Below are 23880 nucleotides of genomic sequence, written 5' to 3'. Positions count from 1 at the left end.
CTACAATCTGCTCTACAGCAGTGATACACATTATCCAAGGCACAAGAATGATTTAAAACAACACATTTGTGCTATGCTATCTCCTGATTGCTTTTGCTTAATCAGGCCTGACCAGATCAATGCTGCATTCCCTTCCCAGCACAGCAGCAATCCTCCCCCTTCAACACAGTGAAGCCCAAGATCCTACTCATTCTTATCTGAACACAGAATTATGACCTTAAAATATAACATTCTCTGGACATTTTTTACTAAATACACCTAAAAGTTCCTGCCCCATGCATTACAGAGAACAGCAAAGATGACACACAGCTTACAGGGAAACATGAGAGATATGCTTCCATGTGACATGGGAGCAACACCATTTGTTCCCTCATCATTTTAGTATGGATAAAGAACATCACAGTTATTATATTGATATTTACTAATAATTATGTCTGCTGTGTCAGTTTGGACTCATTCATAGACAAATCTTTGTAATCAGCCAGATACATAAGTTTACCAACTTTGATCACCAGTCATCATACACTTTGTATAGAGGATCAGTTTCTTTAATGATTAGTTTCATGTCTAAGAAGCATCAGAATTAAGGTAAGAATTATGTAGATTTAGCTAAATAATTTAAGAAACTACTGTCTTTAACACAAAGATTATGTCATGGGTATCCTTGGGAGAACTACTAAATTAAGTTCAGCGCAATTTCAGACAGATTGGCATATAGTGGCCATAGTGATAATCTTATCAAGTTCACAGGGCACTGAAATGGGCTCTCTGGTGTCCTGGTTTTGCCTGGGATAGAGTAGCTTTAAGGGCATCCAGGTAAAGGGCAGCAACTCCTTAATTGTTCTATCTGTATCATCAAAGACCTGGCAATTTCTCAAACCTAAGCAGCCTGGCAGGAGTGTGTGTCCCTGTGCCTGTTCCCAGCCATGCACTCTCACTGCCACCTACACAGGTGCCAGGACAAGAAAGCAGGAGGAAGACCTCTTTCTTTCTCTGGCATGGGAATGATCCATTCACAGCTAACCAGAATGATACTTAGGATGTAGAGAAGGGGCCATAATACCATAACCATCCTCCTGAAGTGGGAAAGGGACTCAAGGAGTTCTATACCTGAAGCTTTGCTCTGCAGCCTTGTAGTTGCCCACTGAGTTCTTGCTTGGACAAGAACTCAGAAACCAGTTGCTCTGCTCATGTCCAGGAGTAGCCCATCCCTCTCCCATGACTGCCAAGAGCCTGCAGAAATCCACCTCTGAGATCACTTCCAGTAGGGACTTGTTAACTTAAAACTGGCTAGGTACAAGCTAAGAAATAATAAAATTTACCTGATTTTAGTAACTTCACACAATTCTCCCTTTTAAAGTAGGCCTTCAGCAAGGAATTGCTTTCTAGGTTGGTGAGCAGAAAACACTCACTGACCCCCTGCCAGTAGGGCTCTTGTCACCAGGAACAAGCCAGGGATTTCCACTGCAATACTAACTATAGTTCACATAACTCCTCAATATGAAACATTCAGTAGTGGTTCCTCAATGTTAACACAATTTCTAGCACAGCACGTTATAGTTAGTATACCAGGGTAACACACACCCTGCTTGCAAATATTTGGGAGCTTAACAACCATTTAATTAACTACAAAGATTACTATAATTGCCCATTAAATTTTAACTTAAATGGCTTTAAATGAAATAGAGATGTTTAAAAAATATTGGTTTATGTGAGGGCCTTTCTGGTTTGTAAGGGAATATTATGAGTTAAGCCTTATTCCTTTCCACTGAGTGCTCCTCAACCTTCTTCATTATGACAAGGAAACTTGTTTCAGCTCTGTTGTGATAGAATGATCTCCACAGCTTGCTGTTCATAACTGTCTGCTGGAGATAGTTACTAGCTCTTGTTTAAAAAGGCTAGCACATATTTTGAGCAGACCTAGTGACAGAAAGCCAAACTCCCCTCACTCAGGGAACCTCTAATTTGTCAGATTTTATCTTGACTGTTCCGTGGCTCTGGGAAATCATACACACTCTGTGGTTATAGTTAAGTCAACAAACTTCTTTGATGCACAGAAACAGCAAATATCTTGCATCTATGAGATAATATAATACATTAACATCAATTACACACATAAATACTGTTAGGGTGTTGAACAGAAGGTTTGCTACAACTTCTTTAGGAAAAGATCTGCTCAAAAAAAAAAAAGGCAAATATGCTTTTCCTAATTTTTTGAAGACCACATCACTTACATCTAGCATATGGCTCCTGTTAGCTCTGACTGATGCTTGTCTCAAGTAGCTTTCTTTTGAAATCAAATTACTAGCCTCAACTTTCATATGTTTGTGTTCCCAATTAAATGAAAACTAGAGCTCAGAGAGCAGTTTTCACCAGCTGACTGCATGTTTTGTTTAAATATGAGATATATACATATATATATATATAGCTTCAGCTCTGTTTCTGCAATATCTTTCCAAACCTCTCTCTAAATAACTTTAAAAAAAGTTTTCTAGAATTCTTGTATTAAGTGACATTCAATTTTAAAGAATGTCTAAGCACATAAGAAACAGTGAACAGGAATTGTACTCATTTATGCCTTGGGGATTTGTATCGCTGGCCTGGGAGGAAAATTATTTTTATTACTTAGAACAGAAGATAATGTAGCACATAAAATAAACACTTAGCTCTTACACAGCACTTTTGTTCAGTGGTTTTCAAACACTCTGAAAAACTGGGAACCATAACTATCCTTAACATACAGATGAGAAATTGATGGTCTAACATAGCTGAACCCACACCAGCCAGAACTTTTCCTGTGCCAGTGTATCGAGTGTGTCTGTTCTCTGCAAGTCTGGGTAACACCATTTTGAGAGGAAATGAGGCAGACTACATTCTGTACCATGTATCAGCAATTAAGTATCAACTACATACCAATGACAGACTTTTCATTAGTGATTCTACTGCTGGAAAGAAGTGACCTGGAAGTCAAACTCTTTGTCTCATGAACTTTGCATAAACATTACTTGAAAAATCACCTCTTGACTTACAAATGGAACCAATTCAGTACAAACATTGTAAATGAATTTAAAAAATTACAGTGCAAAATCATACTACATTAGAATTTATACACCCTATTTCTCTGAAACGGAGGAGACCCTCTGATTTACCCACTGCATCCTGTAAAGTACAGGAAGTCAAAGCCCTTCTTTAGGCACTCAACACCTTTTTAATCTTTTGTTTCTTATGGCTCAAGACAACCTTTAAACACAATTTTTAGCCTGGTTTACACAGAAAATGAGGCTTGCACAATCACAATCTGTGTGTTTGTATGTGTCGGGGAGATTGAGCCTCACTAGACAAGAGTAGGGATTCTAAAACAAGTGCTTGCTACATTGTATAGATGAATACTTTGTATAGATGCTACACATTACATCTATACAGAGCTTCAGGCATAGCAACCTCCCACTACACAGGACAGAATCCAGTCAAAAAACACTTGACAAGGGAAATCTGATTTCACTTCTTTTGCTGCTTACAGAACTACATTATTAATCAGAAAACATCAAGCTAGAGCAAGCACAGTGATTTCATGGCATCTCATGATTATAGTGGTGGCTGCAACAGAAATCCCCTACAAAAATTTTCTTGCCAACAGCCTGTTGTCATCAACACTTGTCTATGATTTCATCCTGGGAAGAACTACAGAAAGGTGATTTTCTAACAAAACAACTTGAAATGGGCAAAGGAGGGCCTAGAATATTATCATTTTTTCTCAATAATACTGAAAGTAAAAAATCTCTTCTAGAAAAGTACACTTGCAGATTTACTTGATGAAGGGACAGATGCTGAAGAAGTTACATGTCTGGCCTGGGTTGCACAATTACCCCATTTTGCCCCAAACCCCAACGTGACTGAATTATGCTAATTAAAGAATACTTTGTAAGTAGATGCAGCAAACCTATTCTGATGTGAATTCACAACAAGGAATTGCCATTTTAAGTTAGACATTCCCGTTTGACTGAACAAAAGGAGGGAAAAGGAGGAATATGCAGATTTCTTTGGTATTAATCAGACTACTATGAAGTACCTTGAATCTGCACTAGCATGCTAACACAGAAAAGATCACATTTCACTGACAAAATCAGAAACAAAGAAAATTAGAAGAAATGTTGCTTGTTCTGTTTCCAGACATAGCCTAAATCCTCCTTTTAAGCTACATTTCCTGGAGTATTTTATGAAAAACATTGCAGGTTGTGTTTACTGGACAGATACAGATATTAGAGGACGGATAACAACAATAAAAAAATACATTAAAGATTTTTCCATTTATTCCTGTTTAAGAGCAGCTTAAACAAAGGCTCCACAAATGCAGTAATAATTCATTCACTAACCAGCAAGTTCCCTCTGCATCTCTGAAATGCACACCCACCAAAATAAATAATGAACACTTCCAAGAGCGTGACCACTCCAAATCTACACAGCCTGAAGAAAACATATCAAACTTACCATAACCAATATAACAAACCTAAACAGAGTTCTAGTTCCTTACTAGTTATTAACTTCAACTGTGTAAATTGATCTTTTTAATCATTCAGAACCAGCTAAAATCATGATCTCCAGCTTCACCAAGTGGCACCAACTTTCAGAAACAGGTGCTAAATTACCCACAGTCAGCAGACTCATCTTACATGCATTCATCCTGTGTATTTCCTGTGCTTTAATTTTCCTTTTCTTTGTTCATGTCCTGTGGCCAGCTGCCTCCTGATCCAAAGTGATATACCAGCACGTGTTACAACTATGATCATAAAAAGTTTCTGCTGGAGCACGGAACTTTCCCAGAGGATTCAGTTGAGGAGATTTCTGTAGCGTTGCTTATCCTGGGAAGGAGGTGTGGGGGGATTGTGTTTTTTTAATATATTGTGTGCTTTAGAATGTGTTTCCCCAAACAATATTTTTCAAATGCATTTTTTAATAAATGTCCATGTCTGTATTCCTGGCACACAATATGTTAAAAAAGGGGGACTTACCTGAACCCCTATGGTCTGGTTCCATGCTCCAGTACAGTATCCAGAGAAGCTGTGATGTAACAACAATGTGCATATTGGGGCTTTATATCACTGTGGAAGCTGGCTGAATGCAGCATAGGTCAGTGCCACAGGACCTGAAAGAAGGAAAACAAAGCATGCTTTTAGGCATTAATATGCTGAACACCCACCTCTCAAAGCAGGAAATAGGGGCAAACTGAAGAAAAAAATGCAGTTATCTATGCAGGTCCACTGAAAGGAACACTATTTCATGCAATTCTCATATAAGCATGAGAAATAAATGGTTAAGAAATTACAGAGGAGGTGGAGAAGAATCTAAAAGGGACTACAAATATAACTCCCACACAGTGTTTTGAAAACATCTCTCTCTCTTTGCCCTGTTTCCATGGAATGGCTGAAATCACGTTCTGATACCACCCCCTGTTCCGAAGGCACTCACAGTCTTTGCAAAGCACCTCTCCACTGCAGTGCCTCAGGATTCTGCAGTGTCACTCCTCTTCTCCCTGGCTCTCTGCAAAGTGAAGTCATAGGAATGGATCAGCCAACCTGACTTCTCACTACCCTGCCCAGAATCCTTTGTGAACTGAAATGAGTCATCGCTCTGAAAAAATCCACAGCGCAATGTTCCAGGTTTCTCCCTGTGTCTGCGCTGGCTTCTTTGTCTTTGAAATGAAGTGCCTATGCTTCTGGAACAGTGCCCAGCTGCATTGTACAGGATAACAAGCCAGCCTTCTCATTAAGTGGACAAGAAAGCTATTTACATGCATTAGCACAGACAAGTTAAAGCTTTAACCCTGTAGTCAAGATAAAAAAAATCACCCTTAACATATCTTCTTGATGTAATGCACAACTCCCCCTATACACGGAAACATAAATGCACAGACATACATGGGCATACAGATACTTACACAGAGCAGTATTTTCTTTAACTATTCACTATTTTTCATGACACTTACCAGTTTTAGGTCTATTATTTAAAAAGAATGATTTACTCTCTTTTGTCAGTCCTGAAGAATGCTGCAGATCTAAATGTAACAAGCAGCTCTGCTGTACACTAGATCAAAGTTGTGCTGCTGTGAACTGTTAATCAAAAAATTAGAAGCAGTGGACAAGTTCTTGTAAGCTTATTTTTCATTATCCCATTCACCATTTGGGCTTAAAACAAAGTGAGCCCTGAAACCATGCCAGACAGAAAATGTCAAACTGTTCCAAGAGCCGAGGGCCAGCAGAGCTGCTTCAGCTTCTGCTACCACTGACAAAGAAGGTAATGCTCAGAACGAGGTCACTGTGTCAGGATCTCACTCCCAGTGCTAGGTTTTCTTTTACTTGGTGAGGATATGCTAAGGTAAAGTATCAGGAAGACACAGAAGAAATAGGAATAGTGTACGAGATGAGAGACAGATGCTGCTGTTTCAGAGGAACATTTTTATTTGTTCTGAGATATTATTTTAAAAGAAGGAAACACTTAAAATTGACTTTACTGTAAAAGAACTATTTCTAGTCATGACCTAACCATCAAAATCAGACCAATATGCCAAAATGTAGGTGCAAAAGGAAAAAGGAAGTTTTGCTACAAAGCACCTCTTTAAAGGTTCCTACATTCCATGCATTCTGAAATGGTTTGAAGCAAAGAAGGCACATAATCCACAGAACTTTGAAACACAGCACTTTAGGACTCACCTGTGCTATGCTGGAACAGGCAGTTCCCCTATGTGTTTCACCAAATGAACACACCAGGTGCTTAGGACTGAATGAAATACATAAGTCACTACCACCCTGGCCCTTCAAAAACCCTGGCAGTGAAAGAATCCAACCAAGCCTTAAACAGGTCTGTGTGTTTCAAGAGGACAAGTAAATAGCTGGGTTATACAGCTACAGTTTGTTATATGAACAAACATCACTTTTGGCCCCAGGTCTGTGGGGGTTGTTGAGCAGCAAAGCCATACACATCAATTGACAAGTGTACCACACCAGTAGTTACACAGTAGCCATAATCTCAACATTAAAAGCTGGGGGCTTGCTATACGCACAGTCAACAATTTTTGTGTTCCCTGAAAGGCCTCCTTCCAGCAAATCTTCCTTCAGCTTTACAGAATTTTTGCCTTCACTGGAGCTGCAGCATCAGCCACAACACCTCTATTGAATCCAACTTGACATTTACAATGTTTTGGGTCCCCTAGGATTGTCCTTCAGCAACTCTGGTTGTCTACTAAGTACACACCCACTTTACAGCAACAAAACCTATCCCATGAAAAAAAATTTAAAAAGTGAATTAGAACAAGCACTTATTGAAAGTAAAAACAACAGTTCCAATCTCCTTCCCCTTTGCACCAGACAACTGCCATGCAAAGCTAAATGGGCCCATGCATGCAGCACTGTTTTCACAGACACGCACAAGTTCTTGCTGCAGCAGTCTTGCAACTAACAGCAAAGTTAAAACACTGGCAGAAGAAAGCTAAAGGTAATACTGCAGTCTAAATAGCTTTTCTCTCTACCTGTAGCACTTGAATCCATATTATATGCTCAGGACCAACTCAAGTATTCTGAACAGACTAATACAACTGCAAGCTCTTTCAGTGAGACAATTCCTCTTGTATGTGTGATGCCTATAGATACCTGGAATGGACCAAGCATGCATAGACATCTTGTGTGCATGCACCTAGGCATGCCTTTACTCAAATTCCTCAGTTTACAGCACTGTTACACAGCCCTTTAAGCAGTATTAACAACAACAAGAAATACCTGATACCTCAAGCATAGCAGAGAGCAAAAGTGAGAGACCAGCAGTGAGGAAAATATAAATGAGAATGTTTAGAAGAGCTGAAGTTGATGGACAAACCAGTGCTGCCATCATCAGTGATGTCCCAGGACATGGCCTCACAGGAGGAAGCCCTAGCCAAAATCCCACATGCATTCCCCAACCAGGGCAGGTGCTCTTTTCCTCCATTCCACATCTCCCCCCGTAGCACGACGGAGGTTGGTACTAAAACAAAAGCTGCCTTACTGATAGCATACAGCACAAATACACCACATGCTTCTTTCTGTATAACTCCATGCATGCATGTGCATCCAAACAGACCAGTACAAAATGCAGTATAGCTTAACATCAATCTTCATCACACTCTGAGGAAGCAGATGATGTAAACATCCCAATTTCTTTGTTTGCACACACTCCTTTGTCAAACTCTACATTAGCTTGCATGTATCCTTCAGTCTTCCCAAGTTGGGGCCTGGGATTCCCCTCCTTTGCCACAGCCCTTTCCCAATCACTAGAGGGAAACTCAAGAGAAGGAAAGGAATATGCTAAAATGGGGATACACACACACAGACCCACACACATGGTAACACATGAGAGAAAATAAAAAAGCATAAAAAAGAACATGCTCAAAAGAAGCCAAGAAGGTTATCAAGAGTGCAAGTCCATCTTGCCTGTACCAGTTACCCAAATTTCAGAGGCTAAAATCAGCTATCAGTGCTCAGCAACTGTAGCTGCAGAGACCATAATCATCTACCAGAGGATTATAGAATATTCTGAGTTGGAAGGGACCCACAAGGATCATCAAGTCCAACACTAGTAAACAGCTCATAAACAGACCAAACCTGCAACCTTGGTGTTTTTAGAACCATGTTCCAACCAACTGAGCTAATTTCAGTGTTGGTCATCATGATCAGCTCCACAAGAAGGGATTTCACAAAGCAGGAACCACCCAGACACTACACTAGGAACACAGCCCAGGAATCCAGAAGTGGTCTCAGAAGAAACCAGATTGAGGAACATCAGAAAGATACCAACTTACACTTCCATTTCTTTAGGAAATCTCTTAATACAAGAAATTCTGACATATTAGTGCTCCACTAACAACAACTTACTTGCAGTATGCTAATAAGTTCCGCTTGACTTACCTGAACAAATCTCCTGGTTCTTTAAGAAATCACAAGAGGAAACATGATCAGGGTATTAAGTTCACTAAGATCTCAATAAGTAAAACCCATCTGTTTCTGTGCTGTCTAGGAGCTAAATATCCTTCCTCTTTTTTTTTTCCTTACTCCTGCTGCTTACACGCCAGTTTATTAGCAGAGAACACACCTCCTCTCCTTCAGATCTCAGTGCATTGGCCTTTAAAAATCATACTCTTCTAGAGTTCTTTTCTATGTCTGCCCTTCCTGTCCCTTTAATCCTGTTAGAGGACTCCTCTACATTTACTCGAACTTACGTAACTTTCCTTTAAAAGAAACAACCAGAATTCTACACCATATTCTAGTGTTCCAGCTAACCTCCCACCTGCATGGGAAATTGCAATTTCCTTACTTTTAGTAGAAATACCCTACTTTATACCCTGCTTTTTTCCCCACAGCTGTATTTTATTGGGGGCTCACTGCCACCCTACAACTGAGCAAGCAGTTCCAGTTAACCTTTTTATGCTGACTGCAAGTGAGTTTGAAGCAAATATTTCTAGGTTTGACTCCCAAGACCACGATCTTCAACAGCTCGCTCTGTGGATATGATTAAGGATCTTTGATCATCCCATTTTTCTCAGCTGTTAGCCATTTTTAAGCATCTCTGCTTACCACATTCTAAAATAGAATCTCAAAACCTAGGACCAAAACCAAACAATGCTTTAAGTGTTACCTAATGCAGGACAGAATCATTATCCAGTGTGACACTTCCTAACACAACCAGCCAGGAAACAGCATTTGAATGAAAACATCAAGTCTTAACGGGAGAACCAAGGCAACCAACGTCCCTCCCTCAAAAAGCCCACTAGGTAAAACAATTGTGTCTTTTTAGAATTCAGCTACTAAATGAGTCTTCTTTAAATTATAGCTCACTGGAAAGTATGTGATATTTTAAACCACAGAGAAGAATTCTGTAACATATATGTTGTCATTAGGACCACAAAATGAGATAAGAGGAGGGTTTGGGGCTTTTTCATAGAAAATCTGCTACTATCAAATTAATTTGACTCATGTTAATGCTATATTGTAATCAACCACACCAACACCCCACTCCCTCAAAAACAAAGCCTGCCTGTTCTCTGGCAGCAAACAGCAAATGCAAGGAAAGATAGAAGCATTTTAAAAACCTGACACTAGAGGAGGTTTGGCAAGAGAGAGTAAGCAAATGAGAAACAAAAGAAAGAAAACCCAACAAAGATAAACCTAGATGTTTTCTTATAGAAATTTTAAAAACACAGATAAAAATGCTCCTTTCCAAACACTTCTGAAAGCACAAAACACAGTTGTTGAAGGTCTTAACAAGATGTTCTTCACTATCCTCTTCAGTTTAGCCAGAACACATGCAGTGTGGCTGGAGATGCTGCAGCAAATATTCAGCAAGAATCTAGTCAGCAGAAAAAATTCTTGAAAGGTGAAGTGATAATTAGCAACACAACCCGAAGACATAGTGCACTCTCTCTCATTTATATTGACTGCTGTAACCATTAAAAGATTTTCAGCCCAAAGACAGTACTGTAATGGTTACAGCTTTTCAAACCAATAGTGATGACTGGCAGATAACATCAGGTTAAAATAAGAACCTGCAACACTGAACACAAGTCCCATGGTACTGCAGCAGCCTTTAACAGCCCAGTTTTTCCTGGCTAGGAGAGAACTGATGAAAAGGCCAGGCATGGAATCAATTAACTTAGTGCCGAAGTGCTTTTAAAAAGAAAAGGTTAGATGCTCCAAAGACTTAGCAGTTGAGAGTTTACTGGGTCATTTTTTTCCCTGTAGTTGAGAGTAGAGTTTTCAATATGGCTGGAGTACCTTTAAGAAGATGTACTTTAAAGTGAAATTGAAATATTTTACAACTCAATACATGAAGAAGCTGTATTAGTATATTCTGCCCCTATGCTCTACCTGCATGAGGTAGATGCAATGACCCCTGCTTCCCACAGTGGTTCAAAATTCTTTCAAATTGTGTCCTTTGGTCTCACCTGTGTGGGGATTAGCTGTGAGGATGGGAACAAAGGAAATGCCATGGCACAACAGTTCAGCAACTCACCAAATCCTCTCCCTGCCTCATACTCATCAATCATTTTATAGAGGAAGCATTAGAAATCCAACTGCACACATTACCACTAGTGCATATTGCACCTTAAAGGGAAATGCCCTTGTTCCAGAAACAGTTCTTTTGAGATCCTCAGGGACTGGCATATTTTGACTTTTTATCCCAATGAGTATAACTATCAGCAAATGCAGCAACCAAAACCTACCTCCCCAAATAAATGACAGTACCTGGAACCAGGGGTTCCCACAATTAAACAACTCACTGGATGAAATACTTCCTCCTGTCCATTTCACAAATCTTTTACTTTTGAATTTTACTGAGCATTTATTTACAGGAAGCAGTAAACTAAAACCTACAACAGACATTTTACTACTTTTTAAACAGCAATACATCTCTACCTGCTGCTCTACCATTTTAAAATGAAATCTCAGAAATCTGAAAATTGCCTTGTATAGGAGCCATAAAACTATAGTATCCAAAAGGATAAAATTACCAATTTCACAGAGCAACCTCTCTTGTATGACTTCTTACGTACCTCCTCATTTATAGCCATAAGTTTAGACTTTTAATTACCACTCCTGACTCATCTAACGCATTCACCGACTCCAGCAACACGCAGAGACCATGCTCCTAAAAAAGCACAAAACTTAACCAATTTAAGCACTATTTTGTCAGTGCCCACTGCACTGCTTTATCCTACAGTGCTGATGTCACTACTCTGCAGAATTGCTCAGCTGTTTCACTCAGCTGTCGCTAGTCTCTTCTGAAATCCTCCTCAGCAGTCTTAATGAACCTGAACAACTGCGACTGACAGACAGGGTTACCACTTCATTATACATTCCATCCTTCAGATTTTTTGTATAGCTATTAAACCCCAAACATTTGGTATTGATCCCTGCTGCACAAAGCACCATTAACCATTTATAGGGCCCAGAAGGGGCCATCCTTCTTTTTTCTCCTCTCCACACTAAACTGAGCTTGACAAGACTCTTCTTTTGGACTTCCACCAAGCATTTATAAAGCACTAGAGCGTGGAGTTCTTGTGCTCCCTGAGTGTCGCTATGACCCAGTTTTCTGAAAGATGAGAGCACATAAAAATAGTTGTCTCTTTGCCCTCTTATTCAGTATAGAGAGACCTAAACTAGGATATCAAGGCTAGATTCCTGAGATGATCTCAGGAGCTGATGATGATCTCACCTTCAACTGAACTTAACCAAAAGGCTAGCAAAAGGAGAATCAAGATAATTTCTTTAACAAATTTCACAAGCAAACACAGGACACAGTGAGAAAAAAATAATGTACCAAAAAAGGTTGAGATCAAAGCATAGAGGATAAACCCAAACTCTGAATTACTACATTTTATGCCATAGCAAGATAGTTATTTTCTAACACACATTAAAACAACAAAATAAGTCTTTCCTTATATCTTGTCACCATGTTGTAATTTCTTACTCTTGGCCATTAAGAAAAAACTCCTTATAGTTACCATCGTATTCTTTCACCAAGCAATCTCCACAGGCAGTACTTTAACTCACCCAGATCTTACTGGCCTCCCTACTTAGGTGAAAACCTAAGTTAGGTTTGAGTTAGGTCAGAACCAGAGCTTGAGAAGGCTCTCTGCTGCAAAAGCACTTCTGATTATCAGTAAACATGGCACTGCACATGGTGAAAGGGATGGTACAGGCTCCTCTCTCACCTGGCCACCCCCTTTGTGAGGCTGGAACTGCGGCACAGAGCAGCCCTCAGACACTCCTACAGGGGATGCACTTTTTGAAACCCCTGCTGTTCTTCCTATCTGACTAGCTACAAGCTTAAGAGAGTTGATACAGAGGCTACCTAAGGAAAAACCTAGGCTATAAAGATTGAATTAGCAGCAGAAGAAGACAGGAGAGAAAAACAAGAAACAGTATAAGAAAGAAAGAACACAGGAAAGGTTAAAAGGAAATGTGAGGAATGAGCTGATTTTTGTTTTATTCCTAAAGCAAACAATGCAGCATATGAAATGTTACTTCTGAAAGAAGACTTGTTAAAAGAATCTAAATGCTTAGCAGGGCTAAATGGATGCAGAAATAATAAACAAATGGTAAAAAATAAAATTAGTACCTCCAGCTGTAGGAAGGCTGGGGAAAAAATAAGGATCTACAGGATTGCTGGAATAAGCAAAGTGAGAATGGCTGTGTGTATCAGTGAAGAAATAAGTGAACAAAGGACAGTTGTTTTGTGACAGCTGATCTGCATGTGCTTTGCATCCACTTGGTGCTTGCCTTTGTTTTGTTTTCTGGGCTGACCTTCACCCCCTGCCACACAAAGGATTCAGAGAAAGCCTCCACTCAAAGTCTCAATTAAAAGCCCGAAAGAACAAATGTTATCTTGTGCTGCAGACCCAAGCCCGAGCCCAGGTGCCAATGACCCAGGAAAGGCAGCATCCCCAGCAGAGCACCAAGCACCTGCCAAGGGTACCTACATATTACTACACTGCCTTGGAAAGAGCCCTCCTCCCCTCCCAGTGCCTGGAACAGGCAGAATAGCTAAAAAGAAAAGCTTCATATCCAAAAAGCTTCATATCCAAAAAGCTGCTTCTAAGCTTTTATGATGAAAGATCAAAGCTAGGAGAAGGGTGGGAGCTTACAGGACAGTAAAAAAAGTTGAGAGTAAATTAGTGTGCATGCTAATAAGACACACATACAACACCACTAAGGGAGCATGTTAATGGTTTGGGTAGTTTGAACAGAAACATGTGAAAGCAGTTCAGCATGTCATCACCAATACTGTCTTTAGAAGTGTTCTGCTGCATTCTGAGCAGCTCTTAAAAGCACACATGCACGTGTAGTTTCATAAAAAGATGGTGTAATCCACAAGAACTTGAAAATGTGAGGCTACCCAAAGGGTGTCCTGCATGGTCTGCAAAGCCTATGCATAATGCATGAGAATTTTTGCTTTAAACTGTGGTATTTCATTTCTGGTACTGCATTTGACTGAGTTATTCCAACATGGATTTGTTATGCAGTATCCAGTTTGATACAAGCTCGGAACATAATTTGAAGAACACCTGTGTAACGGGGATAAGATGGAAAATGACCTCAGGACTTTGGTCTAAAAGACTAATTTACTGTCAGAACCATCTTGGTGTAACTATACCTACATAAATAGCCATTTATTTTGGAATAAGAGTATTTTGTTTAACCTGATTTAGTTTGTAAAACTTCCAGAAGTTTTATCAATGCAGTTGGTAGTACATGCACAATCCTGCTAAATTCATCTGCATGACCTGTTGTATCATGCACAAAAAGGTGAAATTTAAAAATTGAATAAACAATAGTAAAAATAAAATACTAATTTTGTTACAGGAAAGCATATATCTTCCTGTTGTTCAATCATATGATCATGATGCATTCAAAAACTAAATGTTTAAACAAAGGAATTAACTTTCGACTAGTATTTTTTTTCTGGGTTCTGATAGCTTCAGTCTTCAAGAGTACATAGCCATTGACATTTAGAGTTGCAAGTACTATTTCTGTAAAATCTTCCTGTTATAGGAAAAGGCAGAGATAGTAAGGGAGGCAAATGTGGCTTCTATTGCCATATGTTGTTTCTAATAGTCGCAGCTTGAGTTTCAAACCTGATGTGGGTTTTCATTTCCCTTTATCTCCATTGAGTGCTGCTGTACTATCAGTACTTCTTAAAATCAAGACTTACTAAGAGTGCCTAATTTTAGGCACTCATTTCTGGAACATGGCACAGAAGCTTACACTCAAATGTAAAAAGAATCCAGGCATGTAAGGTATCTGGAAATACCTGAAAGTCTTGGACACTTCTCCTTCATACTTCAGTTTACAAACAAGAGCCTAAAAGTCTACTTCAGGGCATAGAGGTTTGTATGTGATTTACATGTCTTTTGCCTTGCTCCTGACAAACATTTTTTGATGGAAGTTTTGATGTTATTAGTGTTTCCAAGAAAAGTTTGGGGGTTACAAAATTATATTCTTAAGGTACACAGAGTAAGTAGTTCTTGCTTTAGAGAGTACAGTTCTGGTATTCTTCATATCTTTGGAGACTGAGGATACAAAAGCTGAGTGCAGCTTCCCAGTGACAGTTTTCTTCCTGATAACATCTTCCAAGGGCAAAAATAACCTTGAAAACATAATCACCGCATATTTTCCCCTCTCACACTGCCTCTGATTGTCTCATTCATCACCTAGGTAGACAGACATTATGCAGTTCTGTTTGCCAGATACTGCTCCTTAGGAAGCACTTGCACAATACCAAAAGGATATAAACTGCCCCCAGGCCTCCAGAGTGGGTCATCTTCAACTATGGCTTCCACCAACAGTGAAGTCACAGTGTTGGCTTTCTGATATCACAGCATTCTCTGTAGCAACAGCCTATGAGGTCACAAATAAAGGATTATCACTTTGTTGCAGGATTAAGGGAGCTAAGAAGCTGGTCTGTCAGAAGATGGGTTTTACTCCAAATAATGGGCATTAAGAGAATGCTGAAAATAAATGGGTTGTAAATTGTCTTTGTCTGGCATGCACCCTTTTTTCAATAATACTGTAAAATAAGATATTGCTTTCATTAACAGCTCCTAAGTAATGGAATAAACTGCAGGCTACCTCCTGAGCTATTACATGGGAGATGAATTCTGAAACTTTTATACCTTTGGACTCCTCAGTCATTTGATTTTGCAAGCATAGACATCAGTCAGACCACTCTCCTCCACGGTCTGCTGGTTAGTTTATTCACAAGTGTTCAAAGCTAGTAATAAGTTTCAGAAAGTGACTAGAAAAAAAATACAAAAGGAAGTCTAGAAATATCTGCTTGGGGAAGGAGGGATAAAAGGAAGGGTGATACCAGGTGACAACAGACACCTACATTATTCACAGAAATCCTATGGCCCATGCATGCCTACAGATGCAGATTTTTCCCATATTTTTGAATTACTCACTTTTCTAGATGCCTGGCAACTCAGGCTGCCTGATGTCTGGAAACTAGCTACTATATGCATATAGTCTAATCTCACATGAGCAGCAGGTCCAACACATCAGGTGTACTATGTATGCATAATTTATCCCTCAGGGACTGTCCCAGATTTTAAGATTAAGATCTAAAAGTCCTAGAACAGACTGGCTCACAATCTTCAGTCTGACCTGTGGTGCAAGCAATTGTACAGTGTGAGAGTATCTTGCAACTTCAGGAAGATTCTTTACTAAGGCCCTATAGGAGCTGGAGGGGGAGATTCTTCCAGCACTATGAGTGTAGGCACTAATACCAATTTCTGTTCTAGAACTGGAAGAAAACATTGGACAGATTTGCAGTAGCTGATCAAGGCTTTACCTGGAGTCTCACCCATCAGTCTGGAAAATTTATATTTCTATTTTGCACCAGGACAACTATTAAGAACGTTGAGAAAAAACAACACAGACGACTGACGAGATGCTTCAGTGTGCTTTAAATAGGCTTTGAAATTTTGCAACCTATTTAAAAACGTTGTTTCTTTTGCCCTCCAGCACTAGCAATAAAGAACCTCAAAGGAAGTGCTTAGGTAGACCAGACTTACTCGCTTTGCCACTAAGCTCTGCAGCTTCCTAGGGCTGAGCCGTGCCGTGAGACACGATCCCCGCGCTCAGCCGCACTGAGCGCTGCCAGCGCCGGGGGCGCCGCGGCCGCCTCCGTGCACCGGAACGCTGCAGAGACGCTGGGCCGCTACCGGCACCAGCACCGGCACCGGCACCTGCCAGCGCCCCGCTGCAGCCAGGCCAGGCTAATGCCGAGCACCGGGCAAGGCACCACCGCGCCTGCCGGGGGAAGCGCTGCCCCGCCGGTACAGCCCGCCCGCCGGTACAGGCGGGAGCGCGGCGCAGCCTCCCAGCGCCCCGCGCTGCTGACGAAGCTTTTATCGCGCAGCAAAGCGGGCAACCGAGCCGAATGGCCAAGGACCGCCCACGGCAGCCCGGCGGCTCCCCGGTACCGGGACGCGGCACCTACCGAGCGGTACCTACCGAGCGGCACCTCCGGCAGCGGCCAGGCGCGACTGCCCGCCCTCCGCCGCGGCAACGCGGGGCCCGGCCCCCACAGCTCCCATCCCGAACCCATCCCCGAAAGCTGCCAACGCTTCAGGGCCCCGAAACACGGAGAAAAAGCAATATGCGCCTAGTCGGAAGATGGGACGTTACTCCCACCCTTGCACGACATTTTCTACCAAAAGCCAGCAGAGTGTTCTCCCCTAGCAAAGGCCACCCACGCCCCAGCCATTTTGGATGCATGAGCAACTCCCACAGGACATGCAACCCCCTGCGTGCTGCTGCTGCTGCTTCAGAACGGCCAAAATCCCAGACAGGGAGAACTCAGAAACTAAAATAAAAGAAGGGGGGTTTTGTTGATTGGTTTCTTTGGCCTGGAGGTCGTGGGGCTTTGTGTTTTTGTTCGAGGTTGTTGATTTTACATGATGGTAAAGCAGATTTCCATCCGATTCATCTACAAGCACTCTGTCCTCACAAAAAACCCTGGGGTTGGTAATCCAAAAAAGCAGGACAAAGGGACAAAAACCCCTCTGCCTCCCTGAGGGCAGTGATGTGATGGGACGTGTGCTGCTGATGCCAGAAATAAATCTGAACAGCCACTGCGATTAAACCCACCTCCCACTTCAAAAGTACTTCAAAATACCCATCAAGTATTCTATGCAACTTTCCAATTCAACACGGCTTCAGGACTGATCCAAGGTTTTTGCTGTTTTGTTTTTAGAGTTTAAGGGGGTCAAAGGACCAACAGCAAAATGCTCCTCTCTGGCTGCTATTGAGTAGAATCTGAATCTGAACTTGTGCAAAAATTTCAGCTGATTAGTCACCTATATTTAGAAATTACTGTCTGAAAGGGCAACCATAATGAAAACATTTTTGCACAAGAAGTGTAGAAAGACCCACTGCCTCTATTTTTAATGGATGCAGAAGGTTCTATGACCAAAATATGGTTTGTCAAAACAGTGATCAGTACACATGCTGAAAACCACAGCTATAGAGCAAATCGAAAGCTAAATCAAACCACATTGTCCATCTCTCTTGGTTTCATCAAAGGCAAGAAGGAGAATAAGTTCATGAAGGCAAATCACAGGGTAACAATAGGTGCCTGCTGTGAATCCTGAGCATGAATTTGAACTTTCTCTGAACCTGGGCTGAGGGCTTTCTTCACAAGAGTAAATGCACATCTTGGTTTTTAGGGCTGGTGTATCTTATGGTCCTCAGGCATGCACATGCACAGCCTAACCACACCTAGCTGATGGATATTTACAAGAAAGCTAAAGCAGTACTACAGTCACAGTAATTCGGTGTTTGGGACACAGCTGGGCAAACACTGGTAAGACACAAGAGGTGTCTGCAGCGTGCTGTGGTCAAGAATCAGCACCATGACCTCATCTGCCTCCAGCACTCGCACAGAGGGACCGAAGATCAGACTGGCAGCCTATTAACCACTCATTCAGCTTGAATTTCAATATTCCTCTTTTTATAAGCTCATCCATTGTTTTAATTACTTAAGGAAGATGTCCAATTTGTGCTTTAGTGCACACATTAAAGCACAAATGCTTTAATTCCAAACTTTGATATACAAACTATTACTGGAGATGAGGTGAACTAAACAGAAACTTTCCACTTGAACAATGGATGAAAGAGATCAAGAAGGTAACTCAGCAGAGTAATATCAATTTTGAAAGGCAATTCCCAACCCCTCCAAGCAAGACTGAGAACTACTGGATGGAAGCATAAGTGCTAGGATCTCCCTCACCCTGCAACTACACACTGGAAATGCACACACAATACCCACAGGACCACTGGCACTGCCCTTTCATAATAAATGAAGAGCTGAGTGGAAAAAACCAACCAGCCAACCCCTCTATAAATCAAATTTCCCCATGCCAGGCAGTATAAAAAAGCAAGAGCAGGTGATTCCTATGATCATGCAACCTCTGGCATACAGGAAATCCCAGGCCAAGACTCAGCACAGAAGCTACAAGTGAAGACAGTGCTTTAAGGAGCCATATGACCATACTGTGCTGAAACATTTTCTAGCCTGTACATCAATTTCACATAGTATTGCTTTGGCTTCTCTATTTGCCAATAATCTCCAAGACCTTTACATGCTGGCAATTGTATTTCCTTCACTAATGCCACTGACATCCACTGCTTTCTCTATAAGTCAAATATGAGGAAATGGTTCCTTGGTGGATGACAACAGCTCTGTCTGGCATTGTACAAGATCTGGATGACTGGTACTGCCTGAAGGACTTCTCAGCCGAGCTCAGACAGAGCGAACATATTTCAGATACAATGGTTATCTGTGAGGCCATGGAAGCAGTAAGATGACTTTCTCCTTGCAAGCTTCAGCTTAACATACTCATCAATTACTGTTATTTTAAAATTTCTTTTGGAAAAAGAAAAAAAAATGCTCAAAATTATTTTATCAGTTTTGGTGTTTGACCTTGGGACCAACCATCTACCTTCAGTTATTAAACATTTATGATTCCCTCTTCCCTCAAATACAGGAGGAAAAATGTGGCAATCAACTAGGGAGGACAAGCTGACTGACAGTAGCTTACAGCTAAACTAGCAACTGCTCAACCAAATTGTACCATCCATAGAAGATATGCCATGAATATTAGCTTGAGGATGATAAGCCTATAATTAATAGCCATAATTTTTATTGGCACATCTTGTTTGTATTTCAAGAAACTAACAAAATAATCTGATGGTCACGTATTTCTGCAGTATCTGAAAGCAAAGAATCCCTTAGCTTTCTCCACATACTTTCTGTTAACTGAAACCCTGGAATTATCTAATTACTATCTCCATATATAGGATTTGCCCAGATACTAAAATTCTGAAGCTGTAAGCTTACAGGTGTTTTTGCTCTTTTCTCCTTCACTGCTAAATAGGAAAGATTATGGCAAAGATTAACCAGACTAGGCACTCAATTTGTTCCAACTTCTTACCCCTCTCAGATGCTGGTTTAAAAATGTCAACCTGAACTGAACCAATGATCATCAAGTAAATTAGTTACAGCATGAACCAAATTTGAGACCCCACACTTACCAGTAAGGACTCCAGGAGTTTCTCAAACAGCAAACCTGGATTCTTCCAACCACCAGGAAAAGCTCCGGGACAGATCTAGCACACTCTACACTACTAACTCCTGCAGGCTACTTTAGTTCCTAAACAGCACCAGGAAAACAGCTTTGATTCAAAAGCAAGGGATGGTCAAGATGTTGGAAAGCTACTCAAGACATCTGTGCAGCATTCAGCGCTGTGAGTGGAATTAACAGAAATGTATCTGCATCAGTTTTTGTAGTCTGTGTTGAACACTGTGGTTCAGCAGTTACTTGGCTCACATTAACAGAGCTGACCAGGTCAGAGAGAGCTCTGGCCTGCCTATACAGCTCCTAGTACATGCCATATCCTAGATATATGTTTGCCCTCCTTAGACTTCATTTATTTTGAAATTTTAAGGGTCTATAAAACCTTATTGAATAGTTTATGCAAAATGGTATCTCCCATGCCAGAAATCTTTCATTTATAAGAGAGTAATAGGGTTAAACAGGAAATAAAAAGACCAAACATACCCATCCTTGAAACACTCACATCAATGTATGACAGAAATTATGTACTTGTCTGTGCTAAAACCTGACAAGAAAATCTGGAAAATACTGTTGGATATCATAATCACTACTTCAGATGGCCTGAGGAATCCATCACCATGCTGGTGGTATTCTGTGGTACTTCTCCTTTGTCCACAGGAAATTGAAAGCCCTTGCACAGACAAGTCATCATTTGTCAAAGCATTCATCATAGATGCCCAATTGCACAACAGAGCTACCCAACCTAAAGGCTATCTATCCATTGCTGTCCTCATCCAGGCCAGGACAGCCCCCATTTATGCTTGATCTGCTCTCATGAGTTAGTTTAGGGAGCTAACCTAGCAGAAGGCTACTCCTGCCAAAAAAAACCAAAAAAAACAAAAAAAAACCCAAAAAAACAAAAAAGAAAGAAACAAACAAAAAATGCCATTGTATGCCAAACTCCAACTGGGTGCCCTGTCTGTTAAGACAGAGGAGATCCTGTCTCAGGGCAAAGTAGGAGGCAGTCTGCACAGGCAGCAGAGCCTCCTGCTCTCGGAGCTGGCAGTTATGGGTAAGAACTGCTCAGTTATCACAAAATTGCACAGTAATATGGCCACTCATCACTAAAATGACTGACACAGTCACCATCCTGACAGCAGGTCCATGTGACAGCTGGAATTTTCAAAGGGCTTTAAAAAGGCTTACAAAATTCCATTCATTTTCATGGCATCCGGGTTCAGGTCTGTCAGCACTGGTTTCAACTACAAAGAGCAAGTTTTGCAAAAGCCAGCTTTGTTTGTCATATCCAGCAGACCATCAAGATTTAAAGTATGGACATGCAGCTGGAATAAACAAGGAAATAAGTAGCAAGCACACTTTCCAAGAATATGTTTAAAAATAGTGCTGTTCTTACAGAAACAGCATGTACCCATTTTCATCAGTAGTTCCAAAGATCTGGTAAAAACCATCACTTGCAATAACTGAGCTTCCCAAGGAATATGGTCTATTAGACATCAGATTTTGACCATTCTAGTGGAATGTAACATGCAGAAGACAGGAAGGATCCTGCATTTCTCCATCCACTGCTGCAATATCTTCCCAAAACACAGATGACATAGTCACAAAGAATGGCAGACATCCTACTGTGTAGAATACAATTCCACTGATATTAAATTGTATTAGAAAACCATACTTTTTTACATATTAATTTTAGAAAGAAGGAGAAATATTTTGACAAATGTCAGAACTTCCTGTTACGGCATTCCTGCAAGAAATGTTTCTTTCTCTCCCTTCAAATTAGTTTGTTCTAAAAGACTGCATTAGGTAGAGCAATATTTAAAACATTTAAACAGTCAAATTTGAAACAAACCAGTCTGATCCTGCTGGAATTAAGTGTTCTATGTGATCTAAAAATACTGGGTTTTGGATTTTCTTACACATGAAATCTGTCTACTTTGGAGCTCTGTTTCAAATCAGAAAACAATTTCCTTAGAATCCCAAAACCTCCACAAAATAGAGCCTCTGTCTACTAGTCAACAGTATGCAAGCCTCAAATTTTACAAAACAAGTTTCAACATATGTCCTTACAAGAACATCCAGTATCATGTATTTCCTCATATGAAACTTGAGAATCTTAACACATTCGTTTAAAATGAAAACTTTCATTTAGTCTGAGCTGGATTGAAGCGTTTTTGCCTTGTTCTGTATCTCAATCTGTGTGAGATTAATTTATCTTGTGAACACAAGTCTTGATTGACTCGCATGTGTTTATAAATATGTATGTACAATTCAGAGTAGGAAAGCAGGAACAGCATTACATCAGCCTCAACACCTGCACCATGTTGACTGAAGCAGAGAAGACTGTCTATTGTTTCTCTTCCTTATTAATGTCTGCCTTCCCAGCCTTACAAACGCCTTACTGCTCTGCCAGTAACATAAATCATGCTGACTCTCTCTAACTTGCAATTTCCACTGTGACTGGAGAGGCAGGTCTTGAAAGAGAAAAAAAAATAAAAAAAACCCCTACAATAATCTGTGAAAATATCTAACAAATATTCTAACAATTTTTATAATGACATTTGCCCCAAGTGCCCATTTGTGTGGAAAATGTTTAAATTGCTTCATTTAAAAAAAGTCTACAGTCCTAAGGGAGCTTTTAGAATTATATACAAAACATTTTCATACAGATGGAGGGCATTAAGTACTTCATGCATGCAAGAAGGAGAAAAAAAAGCTTGAAGAAATGTTACAAGAAGAAAGCAGAATATTTTAAGTCTGAGACAGAGATCTTGTTCATCACACTCACACAGAAAACAAGCTGAAAAGAAACCAAAAGGAAACAGCTGACATACTATGGAACAGATTCTCTCCAAAAACTTACTCAGCATCTAATGTGACCGTCTAAACAATCCTTCTTCTCAGTTAAAATGTAAACCTTAAAAAATACCTAATTTTTACACCACAGAAGTTTGCTACTCTTTAAGCTGAGCTATGCATTTAGGCAGAACAAATGGTAAGGATCCAAGTCAGCCAGCACTGGGGAGACACTCACCATGCGTCACCCAGAAAACAGCAGTTTCAGCAAACAGCAAATCCACACTGGAGCTGAGACCATGACAGCAGTGAGTGATGGCAGAGTCTTTTAAGAGGAACAGTGGGGACAAAATTTGGTTTAAAAATTGATCACTTATGGAAAGGTTTAACTGTCACCTGCAGCAGTTGCAAGAGGTGGGACTCAAAGACCCCAAGTGCATCTACCTTCAGAATCAGGCCCCTACCAGAAGGCAGCTGTGGGAAGGATGCTAGTTGGAAAAGCATCTGAATACCTGGAAAACAGGCTACAAAGGAGCAAGCATTAAGACAAACCCCTGCAGGGCAGCAGGACTGCTTTGAAAATATTTTTTTGGAATTTCCATCTTGATTCTGAAGTGATAACATCATGCCACAAGCAAAGGAACCAGAATGGCAATGTTGTCTAGAGCATGATTTCATCCTCCCCACCTTTCAAGTTGCTTATTGGCTCTGAAGGACACTGACAAGCTTAGCAGCACAGGCTTGCTGCTGGAAGAATGTGAAGCTAGCAGGGTTTTTCAGGTCAGGCTGGAGCTAGTACAATGCTGCAGATTAAGCAACTTCCGTGAATGAGGTGGGAGTCTCGGGAGCAGACAATTTGCTCCTGGGAAGAAGATTTGGGGCACCTAACCAAGCATTTAGGTAGGAAGGGACTGCCAGCTCTCAGT

At 40.7% G+C, this 23880-nt stretch overlaps 1 protein-coding gene across 12 annotated transcripts in view; it reads right to left on the bottom strand.

Moving 5' to 3' along the window:
• STOX2 (storkhead box 2) overlaps positions 1 to 23880 on the bottom strand; it is a 144097-nt gene that overhangs the window by 21063 nt on the left and 99154 nt on the right. Inside the window, exons 1-2 of one of the 12 annotated variants that reach the window (XM_077177406.1) lie at positions 5467 to 5587; positions 5010 to 5143 (exon numbers count right to left, since the gene is read on the bottom strand). The exons of 6 other annotated variants lie outside the window; for them this stretch is intronic. In XM_077177406.1, the coding sequence (XP_077033521.1) occupies positions 5010 to 5082 (73 nt within the window). In that variant the 5' untranslated portion in view covers positions 5083 to 5143; positions 5467 to 5587. Of the gene's footprint in view, positions 1 to 4670; positions 4696 to 5009; positions 5144 to 5197; positions 5318 to 5466; positions 5612 to 17036; positions 17149 to 23880 lie in introns of those variants that run through there. 5 more of the 12 variants (XM_077177407.1, XM_077177404.1, XM_054633420.2 and 2 more) reach the window with 5 other exon arrangements.

This window comes from Agelaius phoeniceus, chromosome 4 (assembly GCF_051311805.1).
Source record: "Agelaius phoeniceus isolate bAgePho1 chromosome 4, bAgePho1.hap1, whole genome shotgun sequence".
NCBI lineage: Eukaryota > Metazoa > Chordata > Aves > Passeriformes > Icteridae > Agelaius > Agelaius phoeniceus.
The sequence above is the reverse complement of the archived record's forward strand: the minus strand, read 5'-3'. Positions and strand labels throughout refer to the sequence as shown.